Here is a 16,811-nt window from a genome sequence, read left to right as displayed (position 1 = left end):
TTTGGATGAACTCTCGATTCTGCTAGCCATATCATTAAATATACAATTATGACAAGTAACAGACTCGTTATTTGGGTCAAGGACAAATTTGATTTTCCATGGACGGAAAAAAAAGAAGAAGTAAAAACCATGCACTGTTATGGCCAATACCACAAGTGTTTTGGGGTCAATGACCAGTGTTGGGATGGTTACTTTGGAAATGTAATAGGTTACAGATTACAAGTTACCCTATTTAAAAAGTAGTGTAACTCTTTCAGTTACTTTATTAAAGTAATGTAACTTATTACATTTGATTACTTTTTGGTTACTTTTCTAAATTTCTAATGAATGTTTTCAACTATTAATCATTTTGAAATTTTAAAAGCAGGCAGGGTTAACCTTACGGTAGTACTCAACACTTACGTTAGACTTTCAAAATCCTTTATCACTTGAATTAAGATTATAAAAATTTAATTTTACAGCACAGACACCACAAAATCAGACTTTAGCACCTCCTACTTTGAGGTTAAATACAATAATATAATAGTTATGATACTGTTTTTAAATCAAATCCTTGCATAGCTATGACAGGAAACACTGGCATCTCACAATGCCTTGGGAAAAAAAAACAAAAAAAAACAGTTAATCTTAAAAAAATAAAGCATATACATAAACCTAAATAGGAAATAAAATAGTTATCCAATAAGTAAGTGTCCTAAACTCCTGAAACACTGGTGTCTCATAAAGCAGTCAATGCAATTTGGGAAATAAATCAATCATACTGTATGTTGTGTGAAAATATTCAAATGTAACCCACTTTGTAATTGTTAACATTTTCATAAGTAATGGTAATTTAACTACACATTTTGTCTCAATAACTGTTTTTTTTTATTATTATTAAATTACGTAATTCCATTACATGTAACTAGTTACTCCCCAACACTGTAAATGATACATCAATGACACATAATCAACTATTTAAAAAAAAAGAATTCAAGCAATCAATCAACAATTACCCTCACACATCTGCAGGTAATCCATAGTTGCTACAAACAACCAAAAACAAGTCAAAAATGAATGAATCCCACATACTATCAGTACTTGCAAAAAATAAATTTATTAATTATTATTTTTTGTACGGGACTCCTTCATTTTTGTTTTGATACCATTTTCAAGTAAGGTTTCAAAATGTTATGTGGTCTAAGCATCAGTTAAAACACCTTTAATATATGTTATAGTCTACATAATCTTTTTTTTAAAACATTTAAAAATATTTATCTAAAGTAAAAAGTCTCTTTGAAAATGTAAATATTTCATAAATATCATCACACTTTCGGGTCATACCACATGACGATTTGCCACCTGAACTAGTTTTCATAAAAAGGTAAAATTATCTGATATGCTCAGAGACTTCTTTCAGAAATTAAAAACATGCTCATCAAATAAAATGTGTTCAAGTGTCATTGTAAGAGAGCATTATTTTAATAAATTAACAGGTAGGAAAAACAAGCATCCCATGATAGACCCAAATCGTCTCAATTAAATACTCCGAAAAATGTTATGATACAGTATCATCTTCTGTGTTTAGTGGTATGACGAGGGTAATGTAGGGCTGGACGGGAGGTTACCTCCTCTAACAAGACATGTCCCAAGGTTTATCAGCATGTGATAGACTGGCTGTTGTTGTTTTTTTGCCAAAATCAGTTTGTCTGGACCTTCCCAGAAAATGTCAGAGAAGAAAGAGGTCTGTTTCATGTAGATGAAAGTAACATCCCCAATTTTACATGCTGCCCCAATTGGTTTCACTAAATCAATCTAAAGACTGGTGCATGAAGAGAATCATTTGATGCCCCTTGTGGCTCTCCTTTACTGTGACTTTTCCCCTTGCGTGTGTACTTGCTCGTTTAAGTTTCATGAAGAGTTATGAAAAAATTAGTGCATAAAAGGATGCATGATATTCTAGGGTCCAAGTTTCATCAAATGACTCGTCAATTCCCGTTAGTAACTCCAAAACTTTGACTAAAAGACATAAGCTGTACCACAAGTTCCTTTATTAAACGCCAAGACTGGAACCTCTGTTTAATCTATTCTTTTCATTCGAAGTCGTTCTTATTGTCATTTTTATGATTAGCATGTAGAGCTCAAAGTAAACTCTAAAGCCACATAACATTTTGGCAGTAATGACAAAATATAAAAAGTGATTGTTAAACTATACCAATATTTCTAGAAAGTCTAAACATTGATTTGATCCCCATTTTTACCCAAATTAGTCGGAGTGAGTTGGCATGCATTAAACAGGGCATCAACAATGAATCCAATCAAATTACTCTGCAAAATTTGTCTCAATTTGTTATCATTCACTGTCCAGTGGCGTGGAGGTTACAGCAATACACTGAAACGCAAATGTTAGCTCAAATGATAATCAAATTGAAGAAGAAAACTTTTCCAAATTCCTCAAAACTCAAGAAGGCCTTAGTTCTTATTTTAGAGTTTAGAATTATGGCATATACTATTTATATATGAATATCTCAAACTTTATTTTGTAAAAATTAAATGAAAGATTTATTTTCAAATTTTAAATAACCTTCAAAAATGATTTTGATATCTCAGTCAAGATTTTTAAATAAATAAATATTTGACAATCTTGGATAACCTTAAAAAATAAATTTTGAGATTTCAGTTAAGACTCTAAAATAAATAAAGTTACATTATTGACTAAGATGTTTTGTCTCCTAAATACAGTCTGTTAATGGAATTAATTACATTTTGGCTAACATAAAAAAAAAATTGACTTGAGTTTATCACATAGGTGGTCTGAAAAGGTCAAATCTGTTTTTACTTTTTAATCAAATCACATTTTGTCACATCGTAAAGGCAGAAATCACCAGATGCAATGTGAATATAGCAATCAGACAGGATTTGTGTCTTAAAACTTAATTTTGCAAACAACCAACTAAACACACAGTCTTGTGTTTGCAAAGGCGTTGTAAACATAGCTAATTTAGTACGGTGGTGTATTTTTTTGCGCTTCTCAGAGTATTATCAGGTCATCCCAGCATCTCTAAGTTGTTTTTTCATAGATGATTATGACTGGAACCGACAGCCTTGGAATCCAGAAGAGCATGAGACCTTCATGCGGGGCTGAGCCACCTCCGGGATCAATGTCTGCATTTTGTTGATCAAGAACTGCAGATCCACCATGCAAGATGCATTTTGTTTGCTAAATAATTATCTGAAGTCTCTATTCATTTGCAGATTTTCACACACAAACAGAATGCATGATAATGACGTTGTATGGTTGAATAATGTCTTCAGTCTTTATTTGGCACAATAGGTGATTAACAAAGTGAGATGGCTTCTGGTGCTTCTTTATTTAATGCATGCATTGACTTTGCTTTATTTGAATGTTTTAATGTCAGTTTCCCACTAGATAGAGTGCTATGTAGAAATATTTTGGTAACACTTTAGTTTGTGGACAAATTCTTAACTAGTTGCTTATTAGCATTAACATAATTCTAGCATATTGGCTGTTTATTACTACTTATAAAGCACATATTAATGGCTTATTCTCCATGACCATATTTTAGATCCATTAGTCCTTTCCTGTACTTAAAGTTTAGGCAAAACTTAATACTTAGTTATTAGTGTGAATTGGTCTCCAAACTAAAATGTGACCAATATTAAAAATGGAGGATAAAAATGTTTAAAATGATTGATGCACTGACAATTAAATAAATAATGTCCACATTTTTACTTTGTAAATGTAGTTTTAATATATTAGTCATTTTATAATGTATACTACAAATGGCCTTAAAGTTGCATGTGCCTTCAATGACAGTTCACCCAAAAATGTATCCATCCTCATATCATTCTAACCTGAGAAATGTCTGTCCCTATAATGGAAGTCAACGGTGACCAAAATATCATCTTTTGTGTTCCACAGAGGTTACGGTTGAGTAATGATGAGAGAATTGTCATTTTTGGGTGAGCTAACTCTTTAATTCTAAACAGAGTTCGTATTTATCAGAGTTTGCATGGTGAAATAGCTATAATTCAGTTAAACTGACACTGATTAAACTGTTTTAAGTCGGATTTGTGGAGAACAGAGAGTGTCATAACTCACAGAGTGAGTTTTAACAACATCAGTTTGACCAGTTAGAAATGAACTGAAACAAACTTGTTTCTACACCAAATTTCACACAGAAATTGCTAGTAAATTTCTCAAATAATTACAAAGAATCAGCAAGCAACATTTTTACAGTGATACAGAGATGATTTTTGCTTCTAAGCTTGTAATTTCAGTTGTGGCACATTTTATTTTCCAGCAGATTCTCAGTTATCACTCTCATTTGTAACAGACAAATATGGGTTGAAAAAAGTTTCAACACTTTTTGGGGAAAAATGTCTTTGAAAAAAAAAAAACTATGCACAATGTTAATTGGAATACAATAATCTTTAAAGCATGCTTTGTGAAAAGTTTAACTATATTTATTAATACTTGCTCTTTTCCATGCATTCATTTTTATTGTCCACAGTACCGCATGAGAATTTAAAATGTAAAACAATGTTTTACCGCCATCTACTGGATAAAGGGGGAAATAATCTAATTTGCACAGTACAGTGGCCTTGAGGTGTGTTTTATCCGTGGAAATGACAAGTTACTGACGTGGCAATTAATGTTATCATTACTGAATGTAGTAGGCCTAATTGTATATAATTATGGCTTTAGTAATACATATTAACCTCAACTACATGAATATATGTTGTGATAGTACATAAAGTGGGCATGCAACATGAAAAAAATATTATGGAATTATGGAAGCTCATAATTCCTCATCCTCATTCTCTTTTTTTAATGTTGCATAGAGAGCAAGATTTCACTCAAATATTTCTTAGGGTAGGTTTACTTTATTTATTATAAGTCACTTTCTGTATCACATTAAAAACCTGGCTGCATATGTATGTATGCATAATTAAATAAAACAAAGGTAACTTGAAAAAGTACAATTTTCTTGTTTTACAAATTTCTTGTTTTACTTGTTTCACAAAAAACCTTTAACAAATTTTACAAACATAAATTACAAACTTTAAAACAGATGACAACTTGCCCCAACCTGAAAATGATCCTTTATTTTATTGTTTGGCCAACACTAAAGTCAAATATGATGATGCTCTAGCTTTAGTTTAAAACTCTAGACACATAATTCAAAACCGATGATCAAAATGCACATTTTTCAAAACACTTAACACTTTTTTCCAAATGCTCGGATACAATACACATAAGCCAAAGATCTTTTGTTCATTGAACTAAAATCACCAGTTCAAAATGACACAACTTAACATCAAAGTATTACTATTTAAAATGTAACTCCCACATGTTTATTAATTTCATTACAATGATCTAACTACCAATTGATGCACCTGCTCAAAATGCTACGTAACTGTTGCTTTACTCTTGAAGCATAGTTTTTTATGGAAAATGATGAACAATTTTAAATGTTTAGATTATGAAAGTGAAGCAAATGAGGACTGGGTATGTTCAGGTATGATCAGTTTCAAGATACCTGTTGTTGGGAGAAAAATAAAATCCCAAAATGTTCTATATCATAGTTATCTATATTTGTTTTTCCTACAATAAATGTCTTTTTAGAGGGTGATAGAGCTGGAAGCTGATGAAAACCATTCATATTTTTGGATGAGGCAGGCTTTAACCTGACCAAGACATGGAGGAGAGGTTGAGAGCCTAGCGGCTGAGAGGGGCCCAGAACAATATTCACTGGGGGGCCTGACCACCCCCCACTGAATGTGATTTTGAGGGGACCCCATAGCAAAATCAGTGCAATGGGCCCATAATTCCTAGCGACAGCGCTGAGAGCAATCATGGTTTCAGGCCCATCCACAGTTTATCACCTTATATTTACCCCCGTACTCCCCTTTCCTTACTGTAACCCGACTGAAGAATTGTTCTCCACATGAAGGTGGAAGATTCACAGTAGGCCGCTTACAAACAAGTCCCTCTTCTCCAGGTCATAGATGATGTGTGTAATGGCATCACAAGGGGAGACCAATGTCAGGCCTGTATTTGCCATGCCAGAAGATTTTTTCCAAGATGTTTAACTAATGAAAACATTCATTATGATGTGGATGAGAACCTGTGGCCAAACCTACAAGACAAGGTTGATAAAAACATGAGGAACTGTGACTTTTCTAATCTAATTTTTCTTATCTAAAGTCTTTTTTTTTTTTTTTTAAACCTGTTGTGACTTGATTATTTCATCAATAACTTTCAAACGTTTCATGATTCCAGTGTCTGTATTTTTCTCTCTAGTCTATTACAATGATATACGAATTTGAACCAAATTGAAAGCTGCATCATGTGTTTTGAACAACTATATTTAATGATTCTACTAACAACTAAACAGTGAAACTATGAGTATCTTGTATTTCATAATAAATAAATGCTTTAAGTTTTGCGTGTAGAGTTTTGAAAAATGACATGAAGGTTCTATTATTACATGGTGAGTCAAGCACAAACGCCCAAAGGTGCACTCAGTTATTTTAACACGCTGACACCTAGCAGCGTAGATGTAGCATAATATAAACACTATAAATACTTAGGATTACTTTATACTTAACTTTATAGTTTTTCTCATTTGCTAAGACACGCTCAGTGAAACTGGCATCCACTTGATCTTCATCATCACATTCTTAGCACAGCAGAAGTCTTCTCTTTCAAATGCCTTAACACTTTTTCATGTTTCACACATTTTTCACACCCTTTGTCAAAACAGTCACCACAGATCTCATTTAAAGACCCCAAACGCTATTCGATTCACTGTGTTGAACAAAAGGAAAACATCTATTCACAGCTGATAGAAAGTACTTGCATAATTATGAATCTCCAATGCACCTGTGTGAAACTTGTTTGCACAACTCTTCAATCAGCAATCAATCCTCATCCCTCTACAAAATATGCCACCTCTGTATTGCTATTTGCAAGCATGGATCAAAGACGCCATCGGCACGGAAGGAGAGTAAGAGGCCATGGCAGAGGGGCCTGAGGAAGAGGAGTTTGTATGCGTGGTGGAGGAGCTGCAGCAGCAAGAGGACAAAATCGAGCTCAAGTTTCAAATGAAATTCGGGCAACAATTATTGACCGTGTCATCAATCATGGCTTGTCCTTTAGTTCAGAGTCGGAGCACTGTGGCATCTATTGTCAGGCTTTTTCGGAATGAGAACAGGTAATTCACAGTGTTACTGTAATGTGTATTTCAGCTTTACTGCATTGCCCTGTTAGTAGAACAAACTGTGTCTACAGTAATGCAGATGTTTTATCAATCCCATTTATGTGACTGTCATACAGTAATGTCAATTTTGACATGCTTTTTGCTTTTACTTTATAGAATCCACACATTACCACACACTGGTGGCAGAGGAAAGATATTTGGTATTGAACAGGAGTCTGCCATTGTAGATATGGTATTGGCAAACAATGCAATCAGATTGCGTGAAATCCAGGCAGCAGTAATTGCAGATCAGGGAGCATTTAGAAATATAAACGGTGTGAGTTTGGCAACTATAGATCGAGTCCTTAAACGAAACCATGTCAGAATGAAGCCGCTGTACAGAGTTCCATTTCAAAGAAACTCTGACATCGTAAAGGAGGCACGATTCCAGTATGTGCAAGTACAGATTTTTTTATTGTAATACCTTGTTTACCATAGTTACATGCGACTGGAATAATTTGCTTTATGAATTTGCTCTTTTTCTTAGAGAATAATGGAGTTTGAAGCTGAAGGGGCACATCACAAATTCATTTTTGTGGATGAAGCTGGCTTCAACCTCTGTAAAGTGAGGAGACGCGGGAGGAACATCATTGGGCAGAGGGCCACTGTCACAGTGCCAGGTCAGAGGGGTGCCAATGTCACCATGTGTGCCACCATCTCCATTGATGGTGTCCTTTGCCACATACAAACACTTCAATACAGAATGCCTCATCACATTTTTTGATGCACCTAAAGAGAGGGCTGTTGATGGATTTGCCAAGCAAGGAGGTAGTTCTATTGGTGCATTGCAACACTGCAAGGGAAAACATCCAATGTGAAGGTCGGAGTATTTCAACTCTTTATAATGCTCTTTTTTTTCTTCTTCTTTTTTTTTTTTATACATATTCCCACCCATAAGCCTCCTTTTGTTTTTTATACTAATATTCAACACTTCTGAGTTTGAACGGTGTAATTTCATATTGATAGCTGTGTTTTGTATTTTGTTTATTATTTAATGATTGATTGAAAGAATAAATTAATTTGACCAAGTTGTGGTGTTTGATGGAAGTATTTGCTTATGTTGATTGTTTTTAATGTTTTGTGAGTGTTTTGCAAACAAAATGAGTCATTTTGGCCATTGAACTTCAGTTTCACCGTGTGTTAACTGTTTTGAAAATGTGATGTCTGAGTGGACAAATGTGTTTAAGCAATTGAGAGAAACTGTAACATAATAAATAACAGACCACTGATTTGAGTGGACCTTAGTTGGTGCAATAATAGGCTACTAATAATACATTTTGGCACGGGGCATGGCAGAAATTAAGCGCCCAGAATGCAATACGCTTTATTACTAATTATAAGCTGTAGATGGCGCAACGTGCTTTAAAATGGTATAACGTTTAGTTGTCATGTTCAGCAATTTTAGTTAACTTTTACAGCTAATTAACAGCGAAATTCATCTACATAGACTTTTTACTTCCTTTTAGTAGTTATGTGGTCATACACATCTGACAGTTACATTAAGGGAAATAACACTTAGTTTGTGAAACCATAGACGCCAGTGGTGACTCACTGAGGGCAGCTTACTTTAGAAATATTCCTCTTTCCTGTAACATTTCGCACATTGTGGTCGTATTTTAAAGGAAGTGACTCAGGCTTTAGTTTCAAAAGCTTAACAGTCTCCTCACTATCACAGCTTTGAGCAAACAGCACAGAGATAAAGATACAGCATTCACAATAAAGCTGATATCACCTCTGCATATCCTCCATACTGATAAGCCAGACTTGACTTGAACAGACTGGCTTGAACAGAAAAAAAGTGAATCATCCACTGATCATATATATATATATATATATATAGAGAGAGAGAGAGAGAAGTGTGGTCATCTTGGTTTGTCCTTTGATAGCCTATAAAAGGTTTGCCACGAACAGTTCATTTAAAATCCCAGGATGTGATCAATTCAACAAACTGCAATTAAAATAATTCAAGTAATCGGTGTATAAATAAGTTACTTTATTTAAATAGTCTGGTGTGAAAAACTACACCAATACTGTACATTTTAGAAGTGCATGTTTCCTCAGCAGATGAAACAAAGTCAGTTAACATTAGCGTTCACACAGAAAATATCCAAGTAATTTTCTTGGATGGACAAAACATAAGTAGCCGAAAATGTAAACAGTTACTGGTCTGATAATGTCAAGATTATAAAGTCTAATCTCAATAAAAAAACAAGTGTGCTCAACGTTTGGTAAGAAATACATGAAACAAGGCCAGGACTAGTTATGGGCTTCTATAACATGGTAAACGGTATAAAAAATAAAATAAAAAAAAACCTATCCATTTACACCAAGTGTCCTGCATTTGGACACCAAACAGCAAGGCAGTGGCATTTCTGCCCTTGTAACAGACGTGACCAAAGAAAAAAAGGCTTTAACACAAATTAATCCTTTTTCACTTAGCAAAATGCAACTATAAATGTCATTCTTTAAAAGTCAAATGATAAATGGATTTGTGTCACATCTGAATGGCCAAAAAAGAAAGCAATATGCATTTTTCACATGAAAGCTAGAATACTAACCCCTGTGCCCAGACATTTCCATTTATGCCACTACATTAGTACCGAGTCTTTTTGATCATCCCGCTTCTCGTAGGTGTAAATCACATGGCATAGTCCTCCACAAATAAAACTTGGCAGCTATTAATTATCTGGAATTCAGGTGAGTGCTATTCCTAATACTAGTCTTTTCATTTTTCAGCAATATATGAATTTATACTGTTGGTGCATAATGTCTTAATAGGAAAAAAAACATGCAACTTTACCATTCCATGTTACAGAGACGAAAAAAAAAAACCCAGCTTATACGCTGGTTACACAGTGTTAACAATGTAACAGTTAATCCTATTCCTTCATTAAAGGATACTGCACACTAATTTAACAATACAGCAATGAAATAGTACAACAAAGAACATGGACATCAATAAATAGGGTGGCACGATTTGAGGGAAACAACCCAATTGTAATTTAAAATACAATTTAAAAAAAGCTCCAGGTTTGCTGTACTTATATGACTATAATAATAATAACAACAATAATACACACAAAACAAGAGATACTACTATTGTAATAGTTCACTGTAAAGTATAACGCATTTATTACTAATAGTCTTTATTTTACAGAACAACTGTACAATACTAATTTTTAAAAATTTTATAGTCTTAATTTCTTCTTTTCAACTGTTAAACCATCTACCATAGATTTTATTTCGGCAGAAAACCACAGGGAGACTGTAAAATCTTTTGTTCAAGTCAAAATCCCAACTTCGGTTTCATTTTGATTAATCGTGCATCCCTTTCAACAAAGGACACTTTCAGAGCTGTTCTGTAGTTTCCAGCAGTGGTAAACCAATTATTTTTGTTTTTCTTTGCGTGTAGTCCAAATACATACTTATCCAATTGTTAAAAAGACCAGTAATTCGTAACACTGAAGAATCAGTTCAGTCAAACAACATATCAGTTTATATCCAGCCTTCCTTATTTCCACTTTAAACAAGCAAACAACTCCCCACTCAGTCACTAATAATCACTATGAGTCTGATTCTTTGAAAAACCTCTCAAACTTGTCCAAGTACCCGGGCCGATGAGGGAGGAGGAAGTAATGGGTACTGCTGACTTTCTTCCCATCTTCCATGATGGGCAGAATACAGGGGCTACGGGGAGCTGGCAAGCCCTCACAGCTCTGCTTCTGTTGAGCCTTACTAACGTACTCCGGATAGGGAGCAAAGCTCTGAGTAGGAGGCATTACCCCGTTGACGTAAATCGGAAGACTTTTTGGACTAATGGCACGCGGTATGACCTGATGAATGGGCTCCCTTGGTGGCACTTTAGGGGGTTTGTCTGCATCAAAGTCATCGGTTGACAGCCACCTGCTGTCCGTGCTTTCACTGAAGCGAGGACGAATTGGGACGCGAGGCGGGACTTCGGGTTTCTCCTGCGGGTGGCTGTGGGGAGAATGGTGAAGGCCGGTTGGTCTGAAGTTGGTGGCCTTGAAGGATCCGGCAGGGCCAGAATGGGAGCGATGCAGCCGGCGCTGGGGTCTGTCATGGTTCTGTGTAACCATCTGCTCCCACTGAGGTCCTTCGTGATACGCAAAGTTTATCTGACCGTTTCCCCGAAAACTGCGCCTCCCTGGCAAGCCATACTGGAAGGACGGGGTTTTAGGCACCAGACATTGGCTCTCAGAGGTGCTGGAGAAAAACTCCACCTCGTCGTCTTCTGCTTCATCAGAGGAGAGGTCGCCTATGTCCGGGAGGGGCGGGAGGGGCTTAGTTGTTCTCCTGGGCGAACAAGGGGGTATGTGTTCATAAACAGACAGTTTCTGTAAGGACGGAACCACCTGGTCTCCCACAGGTGGGTGGCACTGAGAGGAAAACAGCAGCTGTGTAGGATTGGGAGTCTTGGGAGATAGACATGGAGAACAGGAGCCAGACATCTTTCCTGCGAAGTAAAACACAGAGGGAAAAAAATGAGGATTTAAGCACAAATCCTTTAAAATGGCACCTTATTTAAGTTATTTTCAATGGCTCCATCTCTTAAAATGGCGTCAGCCTCAACATAGTAAGTTTATCAAAGGATTCACTTATCAGCAGAGCAAATGACAATCATACACTTCCTATAACCTTCTGCGCTTCCTGAAAAACATCCGCAGCAGGCTTCGAGAACAGAGGGTGACCAGATTGTGATATAGTTGATAAAATTCAAAATCAAGCGTTCACTTACTTTCAAAGCCCACGTTTGCAGAGTTTTGCGGATACATTCTCAAGCTGTGGTCCATGGACTCCGAGCCAAATCCAAAAAACAGCCTACAACAGATGAAAATGGAAGGTGTCAATACTGGTGACTGAAGAAGTAGATCTCTCAATATATAACACAGCCGGTTGAGCTGAGGACTGCAGCTCACACTCACTTATCCATGGTGTCGTGGTCATGGTGTTGATCCCAGTACGGTTGGGCTGAGGCCATAATGTAAAAGAGTACAGGCTAGTTCAGGCCTGTGGGGATCTCCACCTTCCTTGAACCTGCAGAACTCATAATCCAACCATGGGTAACAAATTCAGGCCTTTAATGCTCCACTTTTCCAACAGCAATGGGAAAAACTGTATAAAGAAGAAAGAAAAAGTTGCTTGAATATACAGTAGGTGAGAAATGGTAATTTATGTAATAACGACGAGAAAATCTTTAAAATGTTATCTTTATTCAAAGCTCAAGTCACAAACTAAATTTTTGATTTTCCCTCTTTTAAAAAAGGGACCACTTATTTTAAAGAGAAGAATACTTTTATTCAGCAAGGACACACTAAATCAGGGATCCTCAAATCTGGCCCACAAGATCCACTTTTCCTCTTTTTTTTGAGTTTAGCTCTAACCCTAATCAAACACACCTGAGCATGCCCATCAATGTCTTCAGGATCATTAGGAAAAACAAAAAAACAACAAAAAAAATAAAACAGGTAGGTGAGTGATCAGAGCAAGAGTTAAGGAACCTTGCACTAAACTGATCAAAAGTGACCGTATCAACAAATGATGTTACAAAATATTTAGATTTCAAATAAATAACATGTGAAACAATATAAACACAATAAACATAGTCCGACTCGAGTCTATGTACGTTCTGTAATGTAATTGGCATGGCTTGCTTTATTTTTCCATGTGCTCTGCTTGAGCTTGAATGCTTCTGTTCTTTAGATGTATATAGTTTTTTGGTTTACACATGTTTTCAAATAAAATCTTGAGATACAATGTAACTTTGTTGTAGAACATTGTTGTGTATAATGCCTAATTATAAGCTTGTTCAGAAATCGTTACAACTAGATTATTAAAATACTTGATAATTAAAAATAATGTCTCTCATTAAACCTCATTTAAATAAATATTCAAATATTCTTTTTTTATGAGCCCAAATATTCGAATACAATATTTTTGAAAAATGCCCATCCCTAACAAAAATATTAAACATAAAAAAAACATCCACACTGATATTAAAAAATGTTTTTGAGCACCAAATTAGGGCTGGATGATATTAGGAATATTAGCGATAATATCGCGATAATTATGACAACGATGTCAAATTTGAAAATATTGTGAATATTGAATATTTCAAACTCAAAGTATTACCGTGCAATAGACGTGAGGTAGCTTACATTAGTGCGGTTGCCAGATATCAAGAGTTCAATTCCCTGAATCAGAGTTTCCTGTTACAAGGATACATTATCTGCCCGGTGTTTTGTTTATTTTACGCAATCTGGCATCCATGCACACGTGCTAAAAAAAAAGTTGACAGAATGCACATTCTGTACTTGTTTTGCATCACTTCAGTTACATATACATGTGTTCATTTAATAAAAAGCAGTAAGTTATCACGGTCTAGATTTCCTGAAATTTGCACTAAACATTTTGTATTTACATTGTAACAATAGCTGTTTTATCTAAATATATATATTTATTTTTTTATGGGGGCAAAAGAAAAACATGTTTTTTTTTTTTATTATTTAAAAGCAAATGCAAACATAGAGATATATATATTGAATATCGTAAAAATTTTGAAAATAGAGATCTCAATTGTTTTTATATATCGCCCAGCCCTACACCAAATCAAAGAATGATTTCTGAAGGATCATGCGAGATGTAATGGCTGCTGAAAATTCAGCTTTACCAAAGGAATACATTACATTTTAAAATGTATTAACATAGCAAATGGTTTTTCATAATACTATTTCATGAAACAATTAACTCCCGAATTAAAATCTAAATAAGCCATTTAAATAGGACAAAAACATTAATTACACTAAGAACGTTCTTTGAAGAAATGGGTTGTCTTGCAAAAGCCACGTGCGATTAATATTATTTCTTTTAATGCAGTTTTTCCATTGTTATATATGGGCAGGCAGATGTAACCAACAGCTCAGCTATGAAGCTGCGGTGATGCAACATCAGTTCTTTAAGACATTACACCAAAACACAATAAAGCATCTGTGCTAGAAAACAAAACCATTCAGTGAGAAATGAGCTGGAATGCCTGGGCGCAAGTCAGAATGTAATCAATGAAATACCCATGCAGGCTCCATTATGCAACTTATCACATGCTCGGCCTCTGCTTTGGCTCAGTCAGAACCGTGAAAGGCAGAAACTAACAATCGTCAATTCTCCCAGTAAAGACCTCCATGCAGATGCGACGCTAAAGCATAAATAGTTCTTTGTGTGTTTGCGTTGGGGAGAGTACATCTGCATTTTCAACATCAGTCAGCTCTTATCCGTGAGGTTAAAGCCCTTCCATAAAGGCATGAAAGAGGTGTGAGGTAGGACGTCACCAGCGGGGCCTGGGACAGCAGCCAAAGAGGACGTACTGATCCACTACTCAGAGGAACAGCATCTACTATGCCAAAAAGTACAGTGGGGCAAATTATGTATTAAAACCCAACACCACATAAGAACACAAAATTAAGCTTTCACTATAAATCTATAAATCTCCACAGAACTTGGACAGGAAATAAATCCACTTTACAGTAGTTTATGCTTTTAATCCTGTCCAAACAAAGTGTGGATGGATGGAATATATATATATATACACACACAATCATATGAAACCTTGCTAGCAATGTGGCACTAAAACTTTTGATATTGTCATAGCATACAAACATTCATAATTAGTTGCATGTCTAATCACAGTGCGTAAAAGACTACCAAGTAAATAATAAATATCAGCACAAAAATAAAGGATAAAAGGACCAGAGCTATCTCATGCGTGTTTGTGTGCGTGTACACATTACATTAAATTAGATATTAGGCTAGATTAGATCACTGCTATCAAATTATTGGAATCTCTGTGATTGCAGTGCATTTATATTATATTATATTACAATATAATATAAATACACAGCACATTATTATTAATATTCATATAGGAATCGCGGTGCATTTATATTATACTATACATTTTACAAGAAAGTTATCTTATTTGTTTCTAAATCAATAAGCCTATGTGACAGACTGTAAACAAGAAAGATGAACACCTAAACACAAAACAGAAATATACAGTGGGCACTTGGATTAGAGCTTGGTATGCAATGATAATTGATCATTTGAATTAAGAGGTACATTGCTGGCGAGGTTCCATAGGCAAGTAAATAAATAAAAAAAATAGGTAACAGAAAAGCAGAATCAGCTGGAGGCACGAGGCTGTCAGATGAATCCATAACAGAAGACGTGCAAGAGTTCATAAAGCTGTGGACAATAATAAACTAGGTTACTACTACACAGAACAGATCGTACTGGTTGCGGTCTTGTAAACTGTTCCCTGGAGTGGCGTAGGGCAGCTTGTAAAGTACGAAATTGCAGTGGCAATATAAAGATCAATCTGATATGAGGACATGTTTTCTACATTTATTTCAACACACACCCATCGACAAACCCTTTCTGACTCAGGTGCGACTCATCTCAAACTATATTCCAGTCCAAAGAACAGCCATAACAAGAGTTGCACATAAACTGTGAATTGCACTGAACATTCTGACATATTCATCTGTATGATGAATGTTAAAATTTTATCATATTTAAAGCTACTTACAGGTTAAATGTTTCGCTGGGTTGTGTTTATAGGTGCTCTCTTATATCCAGTACGAGTGCTGTGAGTAATCCCGGAGTATCTTCATAAAACTTTCACAACAATATATTAAACAAAACGCACGTGTAGTACTATATTCTGCCGTCAACTTGCCGTTTTTATCACGGAAAGCAGCGAGCTACAAACTATTTATAAGAACTGTCTACGTCAGATCATAGACACCGCCCACTGTCTTAAAGGAGCCGTTTTGTGCGACCTTATATGGCTGTGACAAACAGCACGTTTTCAGTTAATATGCATTGAATTATTTTACGTAAAACACAGCAAGTTTTCCTGTATTGACAAAGTCGTGGCCTAATGGTTAGAGAGTCGGACTTGTAATCCAAAGGTTGCGGGTTTGAGTCTCGGGCTGGCAGGGATTGTAGGTGGGGGGAGTGAATGTCCAGCACTCTCTCCACCCTCAATACCACGACTGAGGTGTCCTTGAGCAAGGCACCGAACCCCCAACTGCTCCCTGGGCGCCACAGCATAAATGGCTGCCCACTGCTCCGGGTGTATGTTCACGGTGTGTGTGTGTTCACTGCTGTGTGTGTGTGCACTTGGATGGGTTAAATGCAGAGCACGAATTCCGAGTATGGGTCACTGTACTTGTCTTGGCAGTATTTCACTTATTATTAAAATATTATGTTGCATGTTTTGGAGGCTCAAATCCAGTGTTGCCATGTCCATTTATTATAATCGACTTTGGACTGATTTTTTTTAGAGAGCACTGGCTCCCTATTAAACATCTTATACATTTTAAAACCATGCTGATTACATATAAAGCCCTGAAGGGTTTAGCTCCTCAGTTCTTGAGCGAGCTCTTATAGTACTTTGTGTCTGCTGCGATCTCAAAACTCTGGCCATTTGATCATTTATATATGGCCATTTTGATATTTAATACCTAGAAT

The 16,811-nt window shown here is 35.8% G+C and overlaps 2 protein-coding genes across 2 annotated transcripts in view; one reads left to right on the top strand and one right to left on the bottom strand.

Moving 5' to 3' along the window:
* LOC306861073 (ninjurin-1-like) overlaps window positions 1-16,811 on the top strand; it is a gene marked incomplete at both ends in the record, with an annotated part of 649,099 nt that overhangs the window by 64,469 nt on the left and 567,819 nt on the right. The window lies entirely within an intron of this gene.
* On the bottom strand, window positions 9,239-16,026 carry LOC306860476 (ERBB receptor feedback inhibitor 1-like). Its single transcript, XM_079402212.1, has 4 exons — window positions 15,865-16,026; window positions 12,209-12,398; window positions 12,022-12,104; window positions 9,239-11,739 (listed from the first exon to the last, which is right to left on the bottom strand). The coding sequence occupies exons 2-4, from the start codon at window positions 12,262-12,264 to the stop codon at window positions 10,829-10,831; spliced, it is 1,050 nt and encodes a 349-aa protein (XP_079258338.1). The 5' UTR covers window positions 12,265-12,398; window positions 15,865-16,026; the 3' UTR covers window positions 9,239-10,828.

Source organism: Barbus barbus, assembly GCF_936440315.1.
Source record: "Barbus barbus genome assembly, chromosome: 41".
Classification (NCBI taxonomy): Eukaryota; Metazoa; Chordata; class Actinopteri; order Cypriniformes; family Cyprinidae; genus Barbus; species Barbus barbus.
The sequence above is the reverse complement of the archived record's forward strand: the minus strand, read 5'-3'. Positions and strand labels throughout refer to the sequence as shown.

Bases quoted from the DNA above. Each gene is read 5' to 3' on its own strand.
- LOC306860476 (XM_079402212.1), bottom strand. From the start codon at position 12,264: ATGGCCTCAGCCCAACCGTACTGGGATCAACACCATGACCACGACACC. The intron at 12,105-12,208 runs GTGAGTGTGAGC...CATCTGTTGTAG, and splicing joins GACCACGACACCATGGATAA to GCTGTTTTTTGGATTTGGCT. The intron at 11,740-12,021 runs GTAAGTGAACGC...TTTACTTCGCAG, and splicing joins TGCAAACGTGGGCTTTGAAA to GAAAGATGTCTGGCTCCTGT.